The 15,068-nt window shown below is 39.8% G+C and overlaps 1 protein-coding gene across 1 annotated transcript; it reads right to left on the minus strand.

The window, feature by feature from the left end:
• Positions 1-2,985: 2,985 nt before the first annotated feature.
• On the minus strand, positions 2,986-14,344 carry ATP6V1G3 (ATPase H+ transporting V1 subunit G3). Its single transcript, XM_061465577.1, has 3 exons — positions 14,048-14,344; positions 6,063-6,163; positions 2,986-3,428 (listed from the first exon to the last, which is right to left on the minus strand). The coding sequence occupies exons 1-3, from the start codon at positions 14,127-14,129 to the stop codon at positions 3,255-3,257; spliced, it is 357 nt and encodes a 118-aa protein (XP_061321561.1). The 5' UTR covers positions 14,130-14,344; the 3' UTR covers positions 2,986-3,254.
• Positions 14,345-15,068: the final 724 nt, after the last annotated feature.

Here is a 15,068-nt window from a genome sequence, read left to right on the forward strand (position 1 = left end):
CAGCGCTCAAAGCTCTCAGATTTATATCTCTCAAGATCAAAGAGCTAATCATAATGAACGAATTCTCTTTTTGTGAGTGGTGGCTTTTCATACTGGCCACAGTTCAAGACAATATTCATGTTCGGAAAGTTTGAGCACTTAAAACCCAATTTATATCTCAAGTATACAGGTGATAGCAAGGGTACAGACTGGTCATTGCTGTGGTTGCAGTGCAGTGTCATGAGAGGTGGCAGACCTGATCTATCCCCTCCAGACAATGTCCATTCATGTTTCCAGTGGCTTCTGCTGTCCCCCACCACACGCTTGGGTTTTTGTCAAGGAGGGCGTATTCATGGGATGGTGTGTTTTAAAGATCTAAATAAGATGTGTTTGTGGCTGTTAGGGCTAGAAGGGTAGAGGGTAGCATTGAAAGGAGGGCAGAAGCTTTGCAAGAAAAGCAGTTGGTGACAGAAGGTAGATTTTAGCAAGAATGAGGCAAAGGAGGAATGTCATAAAAAGGAGTGGGGCAGTGCAAGAAGACAAAGCTTTATTTCATGTATGTGTTGGTGACTTCCTGGAAAGCTGCTTCTCTAGTTTGCTGCCAACTGTGCTGTGGCAATTCTGCTCTTGCTGTTTAGGGGTATTGTTTTCCCATACAATAATGCAATGGCAATGAAAACGCCATTGCTTTAGTTCTGCAGTGGACCTGCAACATTTCTGTATGTTTAGAAATTACAGCTGGTGGAAAGGGTCTGAGGTAGCCCAGAAGGGAAAGTGGAGCAGTCCTGAACAGTGCAGTGAGTCCTTGTGAGAGATTAGCTTCCACCTTGGTGACTGCTTAAGCTCACAGAAAACATACGCTTTACACTTGAGGGACTGCTCTGGGACTGTAGCCATGACCCAAGCTGGAGACGTGCGCCTAAGCAAAGAGGCAATCCTGACTGCCCCATGCCTTGCAGGAAGGTGCCTGCATTGGCTCATGTGCATAGGCTGGGACTGGAGTTCCTTCATCCCCTCAGTAGATCAAAACCTATCATAAGCACATTCAAAGCACTCCTAAATAAATGAGCCTTCAGCTGATTTGACTGATTTTAAATCCTTCAACAGGATTTCTAGTCTCTTTCCTATTCCTCAGCATCCTTGCGTCCCCAGAGAATATGATCAAGCACAAGAGACTGTAACAATCATAGCTGGGAGATTATGTGGCAACCAGGCACAGCCTTGAGAAGTCATGTTTGCTGACATTAAGTTGACTACAGCTTTATGGTCATTTTACACATGACAGCATGTCAGCTGTGTAAACCTCACTGGAACAGGAGATTGCCTATGACTAGCTGCTGTGAAATTGAAATGATTTGTCTGTGTCTACGTGGACTGAGAATCATGGCTATTGTTTGCTGGTCATTGCAGTTTCTCAGGCTTCTTTTCTAATTCGGTGTTATTTTGTACTGGAGACAAGGCATTAAGGGGGTTCATGATGCAGGTGCCAGACCCCCACTTCAGCAGTGCCTCCCATCATCCTCCCATCAGATTTAATGGTCTTCACCTTGAAAGCACCAGATCATATTGTATTTTCCGAACTGCAGCAGAATTCATTGAAAGGGAAATCTGCGCCATTGAATAGTGCTCAAGGTCACTTAGAGTAACAGAAGTGAGCCCTAAGTGACGTGATTTCTGTGGACAACTTGTGGGTTAAGGTACCATCTAATGTAACTGCTGTAGAGTTTGAGCCCATGGATTCCTGTGCTTTTGGTGTAACTTTATAGATAATGATGGGTCTGCCAGTCTGCACCTTGAACCAAAGCAATTTTGTAAATAATGATTACTCCTGTTCTCAGTTTTCAAACTTAACAAAGCTATATAAAGTTTATGGTGTGGTTATAGAAAAAGGATAACACTTTGAGTACAGCTTTTGAATGTAATTCTGTAAAAGTCAGCTTGTCCTGGGTTCAGCAGTAGCAGTCATGTTTCTCCTTCGTGGTAGCTGGTGCAGTGCTGTGTTTTGACTTCCAGCCCAGGAACAGTGCTGGTGAAGCCGATGTTTTCGGTTGTTGCTAAGTGATGTTTACCCTGACCAAGGACTTTGTGAGGGCTCATGCTCTGCCAGGGAGGAGGGGAAGCCGGGAGGAAGGAGAGACGGGGCGCCTGACCCAGGCTAGCCAAAGAGGTATTCCATACCACAGCACGTCATGGCCGGGGTGGGGGGTGACTGGGAGTTACCCGGAAGGACACGGGCTTCTGGGTCGGACTCGTTTCTTGGCTGATGGTATCGTATTCTCTTCCCTTGTTATTTTCTCTTACCATTGTTGTCGTTGGTGGTAGCGGTGGTCATTTGTGTTGTACATTGGTTGCTGGACTGTTCTTGTCTCAACCCGTGGGAGTTGCACTCTTTCAATCCTCCTCCCCATCCCTCTGGGAGCGGCGAAGGGGAGAGCCCCGGGGGGGGGGGGGGGAGAGGGCTTGACTGCTCTCAGCCCGGCACCACTCACTGGGAGTGAGTGAACAAGCTGTCTGGCTAGGGTTTAAAACACGACATATTTTGCTCTAAATCAGCATGCAAAAATTGAAAATGTTTTGACCCATTCCTTTTGACCAAAAGCTGCAGACTTCCTATATGTTCTATAAGCAGAGCACTCTGTGTCTTACAAGGGAAGCAGAAATCCTTTAAGTTTTTGTGATATTCTTGAAGTACAGTGAAGATTGGGATAAGCAGACTTTATGTAAGACCACATAGAATCATATATCAACCATAGACTGGTTTGGTTTGGAAGGAACCTTAAAGATCATCTTGTTCCAACCTCCCTTCTGTGGGCAGGGACATCTTCCACTAGACCAGGTTGCTCAAGCCCCATCCAGCCTGGCCTTGAACACTGCCAGGGATGGGGCAGCCACAGTTTTGCTGGGCAGCCTGCTCCAGTGTCCTGCCACTCTTGAAGTGAAGAAGTATACCCCACTACAGAACATTTTACAAAAGAAAAGGAATAAAGACTCCTCCTGAAAAGCTGCTGGTGTCAAATAATCATTTATTCTACTGTTGTTGACTTGCCCTTGTCTAAATGACCGCTGCTTAGCTACCAACAGGAAACAATATTCCAACAAATGCTTGTGAAACCCTGTGTAATTATTGTCACATTAAAAGCATATACGGAACCGTGTGCTTTTGGCTTTAGTGTTCTTTTTATTTCACATATACAGAAACAGTAAATGAGAAAATATTTATGCTTATCAAGAAAGAAGGCTACTTTTACAAACATCCTTAAGTACATCAATGGATCTTAAACTGCATGTCTGAAGTTTGGGTGAAGTTCGGGGTTGATATCACATATCGTGTTCAAAAGCTTTTTCATCATGCTCTCCATGTTCTTGTGGTAGCTGCTAGTGAGGTTTCGGACGTTTTCTGTTGTTTGCTCTTCTATTTTAGCAGAGAGGTTGCCTTGGGAGCCCATGATCTGAAAAGCAGAAGTCCTCTGAGCAAAATAAAGGGTTATGTATGACTGTGTTTACTGTACTTTTCTTCATTATCTAGCCTAAACATAATCCAAACATGTCACAGGGCTTCCTAGCAGTAAGGGTATGATCTAAGTTGAACGGTATATATAAAAGCAGGATTAAAGGGAACTCTTTCATATGCTCATTAGCAATGAGAATCTCCCCATGTAATGAAAGTTTCCCAGTTCACTGTGGGAACAACATTGTGCATGTTTGTCTTTTATATCGCTCATTTTAATTAGTTTTCTATTTCAATGACTAGCCACTAAGTTCTGTCACCCATGTGCTCCATTTGGCCTCACTGAGAATGAATGTGAGTGTGGCTAAGGAGCAAAACATTACAGTTTCAGAGTACTTGAAATGTCTTCAGCAGTTAGTGATGTACAACCCTCAACAGGCCGCAGACAAGGTCTGTTAATGTTACATTTTCTTATCTGGCAAAATACCAGACAGCTTTTGGCACAGTTAATATCAGGACATTCGCTTAGAATTTAATTAACTCTAGACTTGCTGAACATTTTAGCAAGGTTATGTTATTAACAGATGCACGAGTTCCAAATCTGTGACTTTGCTTCTTCCTCCCCCACTGCCCCAACATCCCTAGAATTCCTCCCTTATGGAAAAGTTCTACAGATACCACCACAGAAAAGGTTTCCAGTTAAAAAATTCATTGGGGAGGGTGGAAGACATTTCTGCATGATGACAGAGTAAGAAAGGAATAAATAATATATTCATATTCCTGCTGTGGTTCTCTGGAGCGGACTAGCAGCTGAAGCTAACCTGTGATATTAGTGGAATACCTAGGGCATGACCAGAAATGAGGGAGGAGTGATAAGGTTTATTTTCCATGTGGTTTCAGCCCAACTTAGTCCTTAAAAGAAGGAAATGCAGCTGCGTTAAGATCTTTTGCAACTTAATCAATACCTGACAATGTAGTAAAAAGCTTTCTTGTAATCCAGATGTAAAACACTTTCCGATTTGGCAGTAATATAGCATGTAAGTAATATAGGATGTAAATATTGGGAAAAGATTATAGCTTGCTATAGTAACTGTTTTTAGCTGGCATTTCATTTTAGCTTTTAGACAAATGGTAAAGGTCTCATGTGGGGAAGATTGTACAGCTTAGATAAGATTTCTGAAGCTGATGTTTTCCACTGGGGAAAATAACTTCCTAGAGATCCCGGATGGTTGTGTGCTATCCAGCTACTAAATACTTTTGAAAAACCTCAAGAAACGTAGTATAATAGTAGTATAACTCTAAGAAGAGCTTCTGCAGACTGGGAACCTGCTTTCTCAGCTCATACTAATACTGTAACAAGATAGTCAATTCTGCTTTGTATTTTTTTTAACTGTTTTCTGCTTCTGAATTTGAAGACTTTTTGCTTGTCAGAATGCAGATAATTTTCTGCTGGCCTTGAAGGTTTGCCCTTTATTTTGTCCTTACTGGTTTTATGCTCATGTCATTCCAAAGTCTCTAAAATGTTACCTTAACTCACTGACTTGGAAGCCACATAATTCAGACCCAGCCTGCACAACACCTGAGTTCACAGATCTCGGACCCTGAGTACAAACCCTGGGCTTAAATTTAGTATGTTTTGAAAAAAGATCTTGTGTAAAAAGGAAAAAAAAAGGTCTTGTCACTCTAACTTAATAATTTTCTGTTGCTGCTGTTGTTCATGCTGGACTGATGTGGAACATCCCATAGTATGAGAAAATTTACCCCAGTTTTGATACAGCAAACAAGTAAGTACAAGAGGAAGAATAACATTAAATGGGACTGTGACAGAGAATTAAAAATACTTGTGTCCAAATACCTGAGCCAGTTAACTGAACTGGGCATCAGACTTCCCTCTGCACTGGCTTAGCTGGAACTCCTGCCTGCCTTCCAGGCACAGGTTAATAATGATGACATTTGTCTGAGTGGATAAATGTTTGACATAATGAGGTCAGGGAATGTGAAGGAGGACTGCAATGATCTTGTACAACATACTGTCATTTGAGGAACAATATGTGCTTTGTCCTGCTTGTGTGAAATGTTCTGTCACAGAGAGTGGCCTTTCCCTGGAGCTTTAATTTTGCTTGTAATGAAAAAATTGAGTTCCCACAAAAGTAATAGCTTTACTATGAAAATATAATGAAAACCCCCAAAGTTTTGAAGATTTCAGTTCACCAAAGATGCAGTCAAAAAAGTGAGCTAAAGTAGAACACAATCAGAAAGAAAGATTTTAAATCATTGCTTTTACTGCCGCATCCACCTTACTGTAACCTCCAGTTTCAAGACGGGAATGAGGTCTGTCTGGTGTTAAAGAAAGAGGACCCAAAGGCATTTTTCTTTGAGAGGTATGTCTTCAAAGGACAAGCATGAGCCAAATACAGAATCTGGACAATTTTAATTGTGAAAGTCCACAATACCTTCTCAAATGCATTCAAAGCCCGTGAAGAAGTCAAAATGAAGCATATACACACTGTAGGTGTTACCTCTGTTTAATCAGTGTGATCATGTTGGTTTGCAGAAGTCCCTATGTAACACTGAAGCAATTTGTTTTACCATTGAGCAGACTGACACTACAAAAGAACATATGCAGGTTTCTTACAGTTGTTTGCTTGTTCCTAAATTCCTTCTCCCTCTGTAACCTGTAGTGGTCTATCTCAGCTATGGCTTCTTCTTTGGCCTGCTTCAGCCTTTTCCCCTTTCCTAATGGGAAAAAAAACAGAGATTTACTTCACACACAATTGTCACTGTATACCAAAAGATGAATATCTCTAAATCAGAGGTATTTTACCCAGCATAGTAAAACAGACAAAGCTTTGAGCAAAGTCAACAGCAGCTTTATTTGCACAAGAATAGTCAGAAGATCCAAAGTGATTTAGGTAGGTGCTTTTTGATTGAAAGCCAGTCACAAAAGTACCCATCTTTTGAGACCAACTCCCTGTGTGAAAGCACACATCAAATGAAAAGCTTGTTGGTTTGCTAACAACAGAAGTCTTTTTGCAATTACACATTATCTCGTAAACACAAATGCATTTTTTTTTTTTTAATCACAGCTTGGTGTTTAAATAAATATCTATCTTTCCTTCATCAGCAATAGTAGCAGCCAGATAACAGATTTTAGTTGTCACTGGTAGGAAAAGACTTTATTCTGTCAGATTTGCTCTATTGATGGGTTGCCAGCATCCCTTCATCCCACACCAACTGGATTCCGCTAGAGCTGGCAGATTTCCAAAGTACTGCAAGATATGTCTTAACCACTACCAAACTGAGCGGCAACCTTCAGGCTTTGTCCTCTTCTCCCTCACCCTTTTCCCTTAATGACCATAAGCATAAGGTTGCTCCTGGGTGTAGCAGGGATGTTACGTAAAGCAAAGGAGTAAAAGGTTTGATGGGGATGTGGTGCTTAAATTTTTACATGAAACAGGTGTTGAACATGTCATAACCACCCCATGGTGATGCATCTTTGTCTGCTTGTTTTGTATAAAATTGGTAAAGTTTCATGGATCACCACAGGAATCTGCTTTCGTTTGGAAAAAGTCACTTTCTAGCTGATGTAGCTATAAACCTCTTGCATTTAGAGTTGGTATGTTACATTTGAGACACCTGGGCTGATGCTGATTTTTATGATATCTTTCTGCTGAACAGATAGAGTTTTATGAGTAGGAGGGAATAAGCTTGCTTCCTTCTCTTAAGAGGAAAAAAGCATCTTCAATGGCTGAAAAAGCTATTTCTTAGTTGCTTAAATTAGGATACTACAAGAATAAGAGATTGGAGGCTGAGCAGCTGAAAAGAGACATCTTGGTCTCATGCCTGAAACATCCATTTCTTTATTTACTAAACATCACTGAGCAATATAAATACCCTTGTGAGTTTTTGTTGTAGTTTTTTTTTTTTTTGGTTGATTGGTTCTTTTAATCATTCAATTCAAGCAAGGAAGCTGAAAACAGTACATTTTCTGAAACCCTAAGGAACATTATACGCCTAGGCTAGAATGGCAAGCATTAGTATTTCTGGTTTATTTTCTCCAGGCTGCTGCATTGGATTGATTACACATGTGCTTGGCTTCTGAAGCCTTATCAGGTGTGGCATATAGCAGTCTAGTTTCACTGAGCATGGTGCAATGAGGAAGCTGAATCTTGGGAGGAAGACTTGTTTATGAGGCATCTGAGATTCAACAAAAGCCTGGGAAAAATGCCTGATCCACCAGTAAATTATTTGCCCAGTTGATGGCTCCTTCTCAAGGCGTTGTCTGCAGATGGATGATTAGAAGCAGAGAGATGCCTGAAATGTGAATTGCCTTTTAAAGTCTTGTTTCCTGCACTATTTGATGTTGTGGGTGTTCTTATTGTGGGAACTGGGGTGCATGATCGTATAAAGGCTTTTTACAGGAAGGAGCAACCTAGTGAGGAACTAGATAGCTTTACTGACTCTCAGTTCAGCAGAGCAGTGCTCTCTTGTGTAGTTAACTATATTGCGCAGAGTCCTTCTACCACTGAGGCACTGTGCTTATGTGTTAAGGGACAGAGAGGCAGTTTAAAACTTAATATGTACTTTCTTAGGGCTTGTATACGCGTGATAAAGGCTGATTCCCTCAGCCTCTGCCATTAACCATATGAAGTCTTGGGATGAGTATGTGTGAACTGACAGATTTGTGTAAGAGACTGACATCAATCTGAACATCAAAATTTGGATCCAGGTTTAGGTCTTAATTTTGGAGTTTCCTTTATTCTAATTTGGAGCTGATCAGACATTTATAGAGCTTTTCTCCAGGAGCAGAGCTGGGGGGTGTTTCTCAAGCTGTAAGTCAGGAGGAGTGACTATGATGAAGTTCTGCCAATTTCACCAGCTGAGGAACTGGATCTCTATAGCAAATTAAATTATTTCAAAATCAGTGGGATTTTAATTTCAAATTCCATCTGGGGGGCCATCTGTAGTAAATATGTCGCATATTTGGCCACCAGATAGATAAATAAATCCATTTAAAATGCACAAAATGGGAAGACAGTAACTGTAAAACAACAGTTCATTTGCCTCTGACAATGCAGCTAGTGAACCAAAAAGTGTATGTATACATACGTGTCAGCTCTCGACAGTGCACTGGAGTAAGCACAATACATAGAGTGTCACTGTAGGGTGGCAGCCATTTCATCTTTCCATGATGCCTTTAGGATTGGCACAGCAGGAACCTGCTGCTTCTTATTTAATTAAGTGGAAAAGCTGTGAGTAAATTACTGCTAGTTCAACAACGTTGTGGACAGAATCGGCAACTGCCGACATATGCGATAGTGCATATGCTGCACCTGATTAAGTTAAGCAGAAACTAGAGCTTAACCTGCTGTTTCACTAGAGACAAACCAAAATTAATTAATCAGTCTGTTATTAACCACTTGTCTGCTACCTTAGTTGTGCAATATGGGATTGCCTTTTCAAAGTCTTATGATTTTCCGGATGGGATTCTCTGCAGAGCACAGACGAGCTGAAATCAAGCCTTAGACACTGAAGGATGGCAGAGCATTGAAATTCAGCCAAGATCTTGCAAAAAGAGGGAAAGAAATACAGGAGGATGGGCAAACCAACCTGTCCCTGTGGTATTTCCTCTACGATCATAAAGGTGAGGTACAGAAAGCTCTAAGTTTGAGGAGACTTTTCTCCCACAGGGCGAGCTGTGGGGGCCAGCTTTGCTGCTGCCCCTTCATCCCTCCTTCCCATCCTTGAAGGTGAAGAGCAGCAAAGCAGCTATGCTCTGGATTCCTTGTCAACTGCCATCCATGATTACTGTAGCTGACAGCCCACACGTTTCTAGGCATCATGTAAAATTGGCCAAATCTTAACCAGGTCAGCTCTGTATCAGATTTTCTTACCTAACATGGGAGAGCATTACTAGAATGGAGAAAGGCTGTATTATTTTTTCTAGGTGTTTTTGTAATGTTAATGAAATTCTTAGCCCTGGTTAGATCCAAAAGACTGGAAGGTTTTTAGGTTGTTGGTTTTTTTTTGATCTTGCAAGAAAAAGACAGTAGAAAGAAAAAGTCTTGCATTCTAATTTGCTCAAACACAGTTATCTTACTTCCCCAAAACTGCCATGCTAAAATTTTCTTTCTGATTGCAAACATACCATCTAGGCTTCTAGCTGAAGTCCTGCATAGAAATAATTTCATATAAAGAAGTTGCCAAAAATTAATCCTGTTTTCTTTAAATAGGACCATTTCAGTTATCTTCAACAGTGTTAAATCGTCTGCAAAATGGGATTTAGGATGCTTATTTTGAGAAGGCTATTTTACACTTTTAATAAAAAAACAATAGGAGCAGCTGATCAGTATGTATAGTTTTTTTCAGCAGATAAAATATGTCCTGAATATTATCCAAGAGAATGCCATGGATCTAATTCTGTTTACAATATCTTATTTTGATTAACATTTGTTTTTAATCTGAATTTCTGAAATCTTTCATCTGAGTTTTCATTTTATTAGGTGCTAGAAATTCAAGCCAAGATAGAAAAATCTATAGGAAAACAAGTTTTGTTAAATCCAGTGTTCATGACACATTGGTTTCCCTTGTTTTGCCCAAAAGGATTTTCATGAATTGATGCCTTGGCTCTGACAATACAGTTATTTCTAGGTTCCAAAAATTATAGCTAAAGCTGTGCTGTGTGTAGAAGACTGAAGGATTTCAGACTGTTTTGGTTTGTTTAATCAATAGTTTCAGCCTTGCATGTGTGCATTTATCAACAACTTATTACTAATTTTTCAGGTATAAATGATGTCAGCCAATGATACAGTAAAGATATTGCAAGCCTGGATAAAAGGGTATTGAGCAAGAAGTATGAAAAGACATGTAAAGAACAGCTTTTTTTTTTGTATTTTTTTGCTTTAATTCATGTCTATAAATATAATTGCATATATTTGCTAATTTTTTAGCTGTCCAAAATGGATTTTGTATTACAAAGAGCTGCACATATGTAAGCAAAAAATAGGCCCGTTATCTGTTTGTATACAATATAATGTGTGTTGACACTACATTTTGATCTGGTTATGTGAGTATCAACTGTAAACACTGAAGGGTTTGCATAAGGGGAGTTTTTCTAATCACGTTTCCTTGAAAATGACTTTTTCTGGTTGTGTCCTATGGACAACCTGCCATTCATTCTTCTCACATTACAATGTAAATAGAACAGTTGGACTCATTCCTACAGGGCTGTTGTGCAATGACTGTTTTCGGTGACAAAGGAGGTCATAGGTGCAGTTTAACAGGGACAGGACTGCACCAGGACTCGCTAATGGTTCACTGCTTTCATTTGCAGCCTAGATCTGCAGAGTGCCAGCCCCTGAGCAGAAGCTGCTGGTCTAAACTGGTACCAGGTGGATTTGGGCTAGCATTTTCTGCGATGAAGCAGCACATCCTCACCTTGTTTCACTGAACTTTATGTGTGTGCACAGGTTAACCGATTAAACTGGTTATATTGGTTACTTTTCATGTATTTCCTTTTATCTTAGTTTTTATGCTCAGAGACAAACTTTGCCATCCTTTATTCTAATTTAACTGCAGAATCACTCTGGAGAAGAGACTGTTGAAGTAATTCTGACTTGGCATAACCAGATTTGTATTAAAAGAATCCCTTTTAGCCTTGTCCAACATCATTTATGTTATGCTGGTATATTAAGTATTTAAGGTGGTGTAGTGACATTGCTGTGAACAAAATTGAAATTAGTACAACATGGAGATTTTTAAATATTTTATTTTGTAGCTTCATTGCAAGCCTCTTGTAATGTTGAATATAATATTATTGTATAGCTTTGTATTGCTGTAATTATTCTGTAATTATATTGATTGTATAGCTATAATTATTCTCCTAGATTAACTATAACGTTTGTTTTAACACAAAATCCAGGGAGGACTTAAAAAAACCCCAAGCAAATCAGAAATACTAAGGCCTAACCTTGCTTGTGGGATCATGAGATCTAAAATTCACAAGAGCTTTGCTGTTCACACCCTGGTAGAAACTGTTGTCAGTATTTAACGTGAACAAAAGGAAACCACAGAGTCTTTAGGCTGTAGATGAATATGCCACTTCATTAGTTATTTAAACATTTGCCACTGATCAGCTACACCTAGGAATAAAGTTTCTTAGAAATGCTTGAGGTTTCTCATGGGATTACACAGAACTGCTGAGGCTGGAAGCAGCCTCCGGGGTCTATTCCAAGCCCTTGCTCGGAGCAGGCTTGGCAAGGGCAGCTTGATCAGGGCCATATCCAGTGGGTCTGAATGTCTCTGAGGATGGAGGATGTCCCCTGCCTCTCTGGGCAGCCTGTTCCTGGGTTTGATCTCCCTCACAGTTATAGAGTTGTTTTCTTACATTTAAATTTTTCCTATTGCCTCTTGCCCTTTCAGTGGATGCTATTAAAAAGAGTCTGGCTCTGTCTTCTTTATATCCTCTTCCATCTCCCCCTCTACATCCAGATATTTATGTATGAGAAACTTTCATTTTCCTGAATTTTTATAAAGGAAAAAAACCTGTTTGCCCTTGAAAGTAATGGAGAAGATACTCATACTGATGAAATATTTTTACTCTGAATATTTTTACTGGTAGCAAAATTCTTAATAGCTCTTTTTCTGTAGCTGTTGAATAACTTCTCCCCTTGTATTAGTGTTGAGGTAAGCGTAGGCAGTGGTTTAATTCAAGTTTCATACTCAAAGGGATCTGGAAGATACTTTATCTGTAAGAAGCTTTGTGCTTATCACAAACAACTGTATAGGACTGAGGTGATGACAGGATAGTGCATTTTTTGGCAGAGCAAAGGCACCAGTAACTATGTCTGGATTCTGCAAGACAAATTGCTGACTAGTTTTATGTTATAATAATATTTTTCATTCTTGGAACTCCTTAATTTACAAAACCTCTTTTTAACTGATTCTTTTAGAAAAAAAATCTAAACTGAAACAAAACATTTTAATTTAGAAATGAAAACATCAAAGAAGCCCAAAACCAAAAGTAAAGGGCAATCAACATCAAGCTATTATGGCTAAAGTCCTCATTCTGCAGCCTGTGTTCAGACCAAGCTTCCACTCCCTCCAGTGACGGATGTCCCTTTCCAGGTCATATGCTTTCTTGCTTATTGCTTCAGGGAACAGTGCATTTCCTCTGCCCTACAGTAGGGAAGAATCATCCCACCTACAGCACCTCATTTGGCTATGTAAAGGTGGAATCACTTCTTAATTATTCCTTGCTTTCAGGCTGGGCGCAGCAACCTTCAAACACCTTCTTTTTGTGAACCTTCTGTTTTATAAAGGTGGGCAAATTCTCTGCCTCCCGGTTGATTTTGCAAGGCATGGGTAGTGGCTGGATGCTCAGGGAAGTGGTGTTGCCTTTTTACTTATTTTTGTACTGCTGTACAAATTAACATGTCAAACTAATAATTAATGGGCACACAGCTGATTTGTTTGTAACAGGAATATAGAAGATGCACAAATTATTTTTGTTTAGCTTCTATTTCGCCCTGGGGAACAAAATATGTTCCTTTGTCACACTCTTGCTCCACACGATATCATCTTTGTGCATTTCACTTGAGTCCTGCAGGACAATATTGTTTCTTGCTGTTGGTTTTTGAATTAGGATAACTCTACAAAACAGTTCTGGTTCTAATGCAGGTCAGTGACTCATGTGGTTGGTACCTACATTCAGGAGAATAAGGTCACCATATTTTGCTTTAAATCACTGGGAGATGAATACAGAAAATAAAAGGATATGAATAATGGAAAAACTCTGCCAGGGGAATTATTTCTTTGATTTAAATTCTTCTGGCAGACACCTTAATTTTTCTATTTGTTGTTGTTAATGTTTTGCTTATAAATGCCTAGAATAAAAGTATTTAAGGTATTATTATTGAATATCTAAATATGCTTTGCCCCGGGCATTTAGGCATTCAGTAAATAAGACATTTATTTTAACCTGAACATTTAATCACTTGGTGATTACTTATACCATGTAGAAAGACATATCAATGACTATACAGCATTGATGGTGCTTGTGATTGTACTATGACTTTGATTACTGTCATTGTGTTGAAGTCTCCTGTTGTTTTCATGTATTTTTATTTCTAAGCCCAGCTAAGATTAGAAAGAAAGTTACTAGATTTCATAAGTAAAGAGAAATACTGAAAAATTATACAGGATCTATAAAGAGAGAGTTTGGAGTCTGATCCTCAAGGACTGGCAGTCAGAGGCATGTAGATTCCTAGTTTAAATAGCTAAGGAAGGCTGTTATGATGTTATTGGCATTGAGATAAAGCAAGAATAAATCTAGCTGACAGGATGAATGTAACAAAGAAAACCTTGTTTAATGTAATAAGGCACATATGTGTGCACATACAAGCACACGTGCACACAGAATTTTAAGCAAACTCTGCACGTTCAGGTTTGGTTAAATACCTGGCTGCAGTCAAGCCAGAGTACTAATGCAAGTGTGAAGAAAGAATAGGAGCAGCACAGCTGTGATGTATGCAGATGAAATAATGTTGGTTTTCTGTAAACCACTGTAATCCTGAAGAGCTTGCAGTTGAAAACTACAGTAAAACCAGGCCAGCTACTTACTTTTTTTGGCTTCCTCCAGTTTGTCCTTGGCACGTTTTTCTGCCTGCAAAAGCTGCTGGATTCCCTGAGACTGGCTGGTCATGCTGATTGCTGAGGCTGATGAACTTCTGTGGGTCTGGAGCTCGGAAGGAGTTTTATACAGCTGCCAGGCTCTTCCTTGTGCTTTTTTGTTCTGTCTGTTATTACAACAACCTTCCAGATTGCACCAAACCAGCCGGCTCTGCCTGGATTGCTGCTGGGTGAAAAGACCTGCTAGTGCAATCAGAAAAACACAGCAGTGAGATTGAAAGGAATGTGCTCCCCTCCTCAGGGTCACAGAAAAGCTGAAGTGTCCGATTAACACATTGGAAAGGAAGAAAAGAGCACTTCAAGTGGCTTGTAGTTTAATGGGGATTTTTTTTTTCTTAAATCTTTTATTCCTGAAGTAGAATATAGTTAATCTTGTCAGAGGAACTGAGGTAAAAAAAAAAAAAAAGTTTTTTGGAATTTCCTTACAACAAAACTTCCCCTGAATGTGAAGAATCAGACTCGGTCAACAAGATTGAACACAGTGAACTGGTTGTAGGCTTCCGCTTGGTGTTAGTTCTTCACATTATTTGCTGTATTTTTTCACTTCAAAAACCAATCTTCGTTGGAATTTAATTCGTAAGAGACTAAAGGTTAGAAAAAGCATGTGGTGGTTGAGGTGTGCTCTGCGTTGTATCTGTTTGAGGGAGATGAGTGTTGTGGTGGGAAGTTGTGGTGTTAGCTCTAAGATCCAGACTCCGGGAAGGTATGACTGGTGGTCTTACTTTCAAAGTACTAACACATAACAATCAAGTGAACTCATGATCATGGCTGTAGATGCACATTCTGTTTTCTACAGTAGAAAGTATGTCTTGTGAGAGACTACAGGGATAAGCAGCACATTCATACTTTGAATCTTTATTGAAAAAAACCAACAGATCCCGCTATCACAGGACCTTCAGCCATTGCACAGGAGGGGGACATGTCAAGATGCATAATTAAATAGGTTTTTGTT

This window comes from Pezoporus flaviventris, unplaced genomic scaffold, assembly GCF_033815535.1.
Source record: "Pezoporus flaviventris isolate CSIRO_AGI_PZ_B2104156 unplaced genomic scaffold, CSIRO_AGI_Pfla_v1 ptg000040l, whole genome shotgun sequence".
Taxonomy (NCBI): domain Eukaryota; kingdom Metazoa; phylum Chordata; class Aves; order Psittaciformes; family Psittacidae; genus Pezoporus; species Pezoporus flaviventris.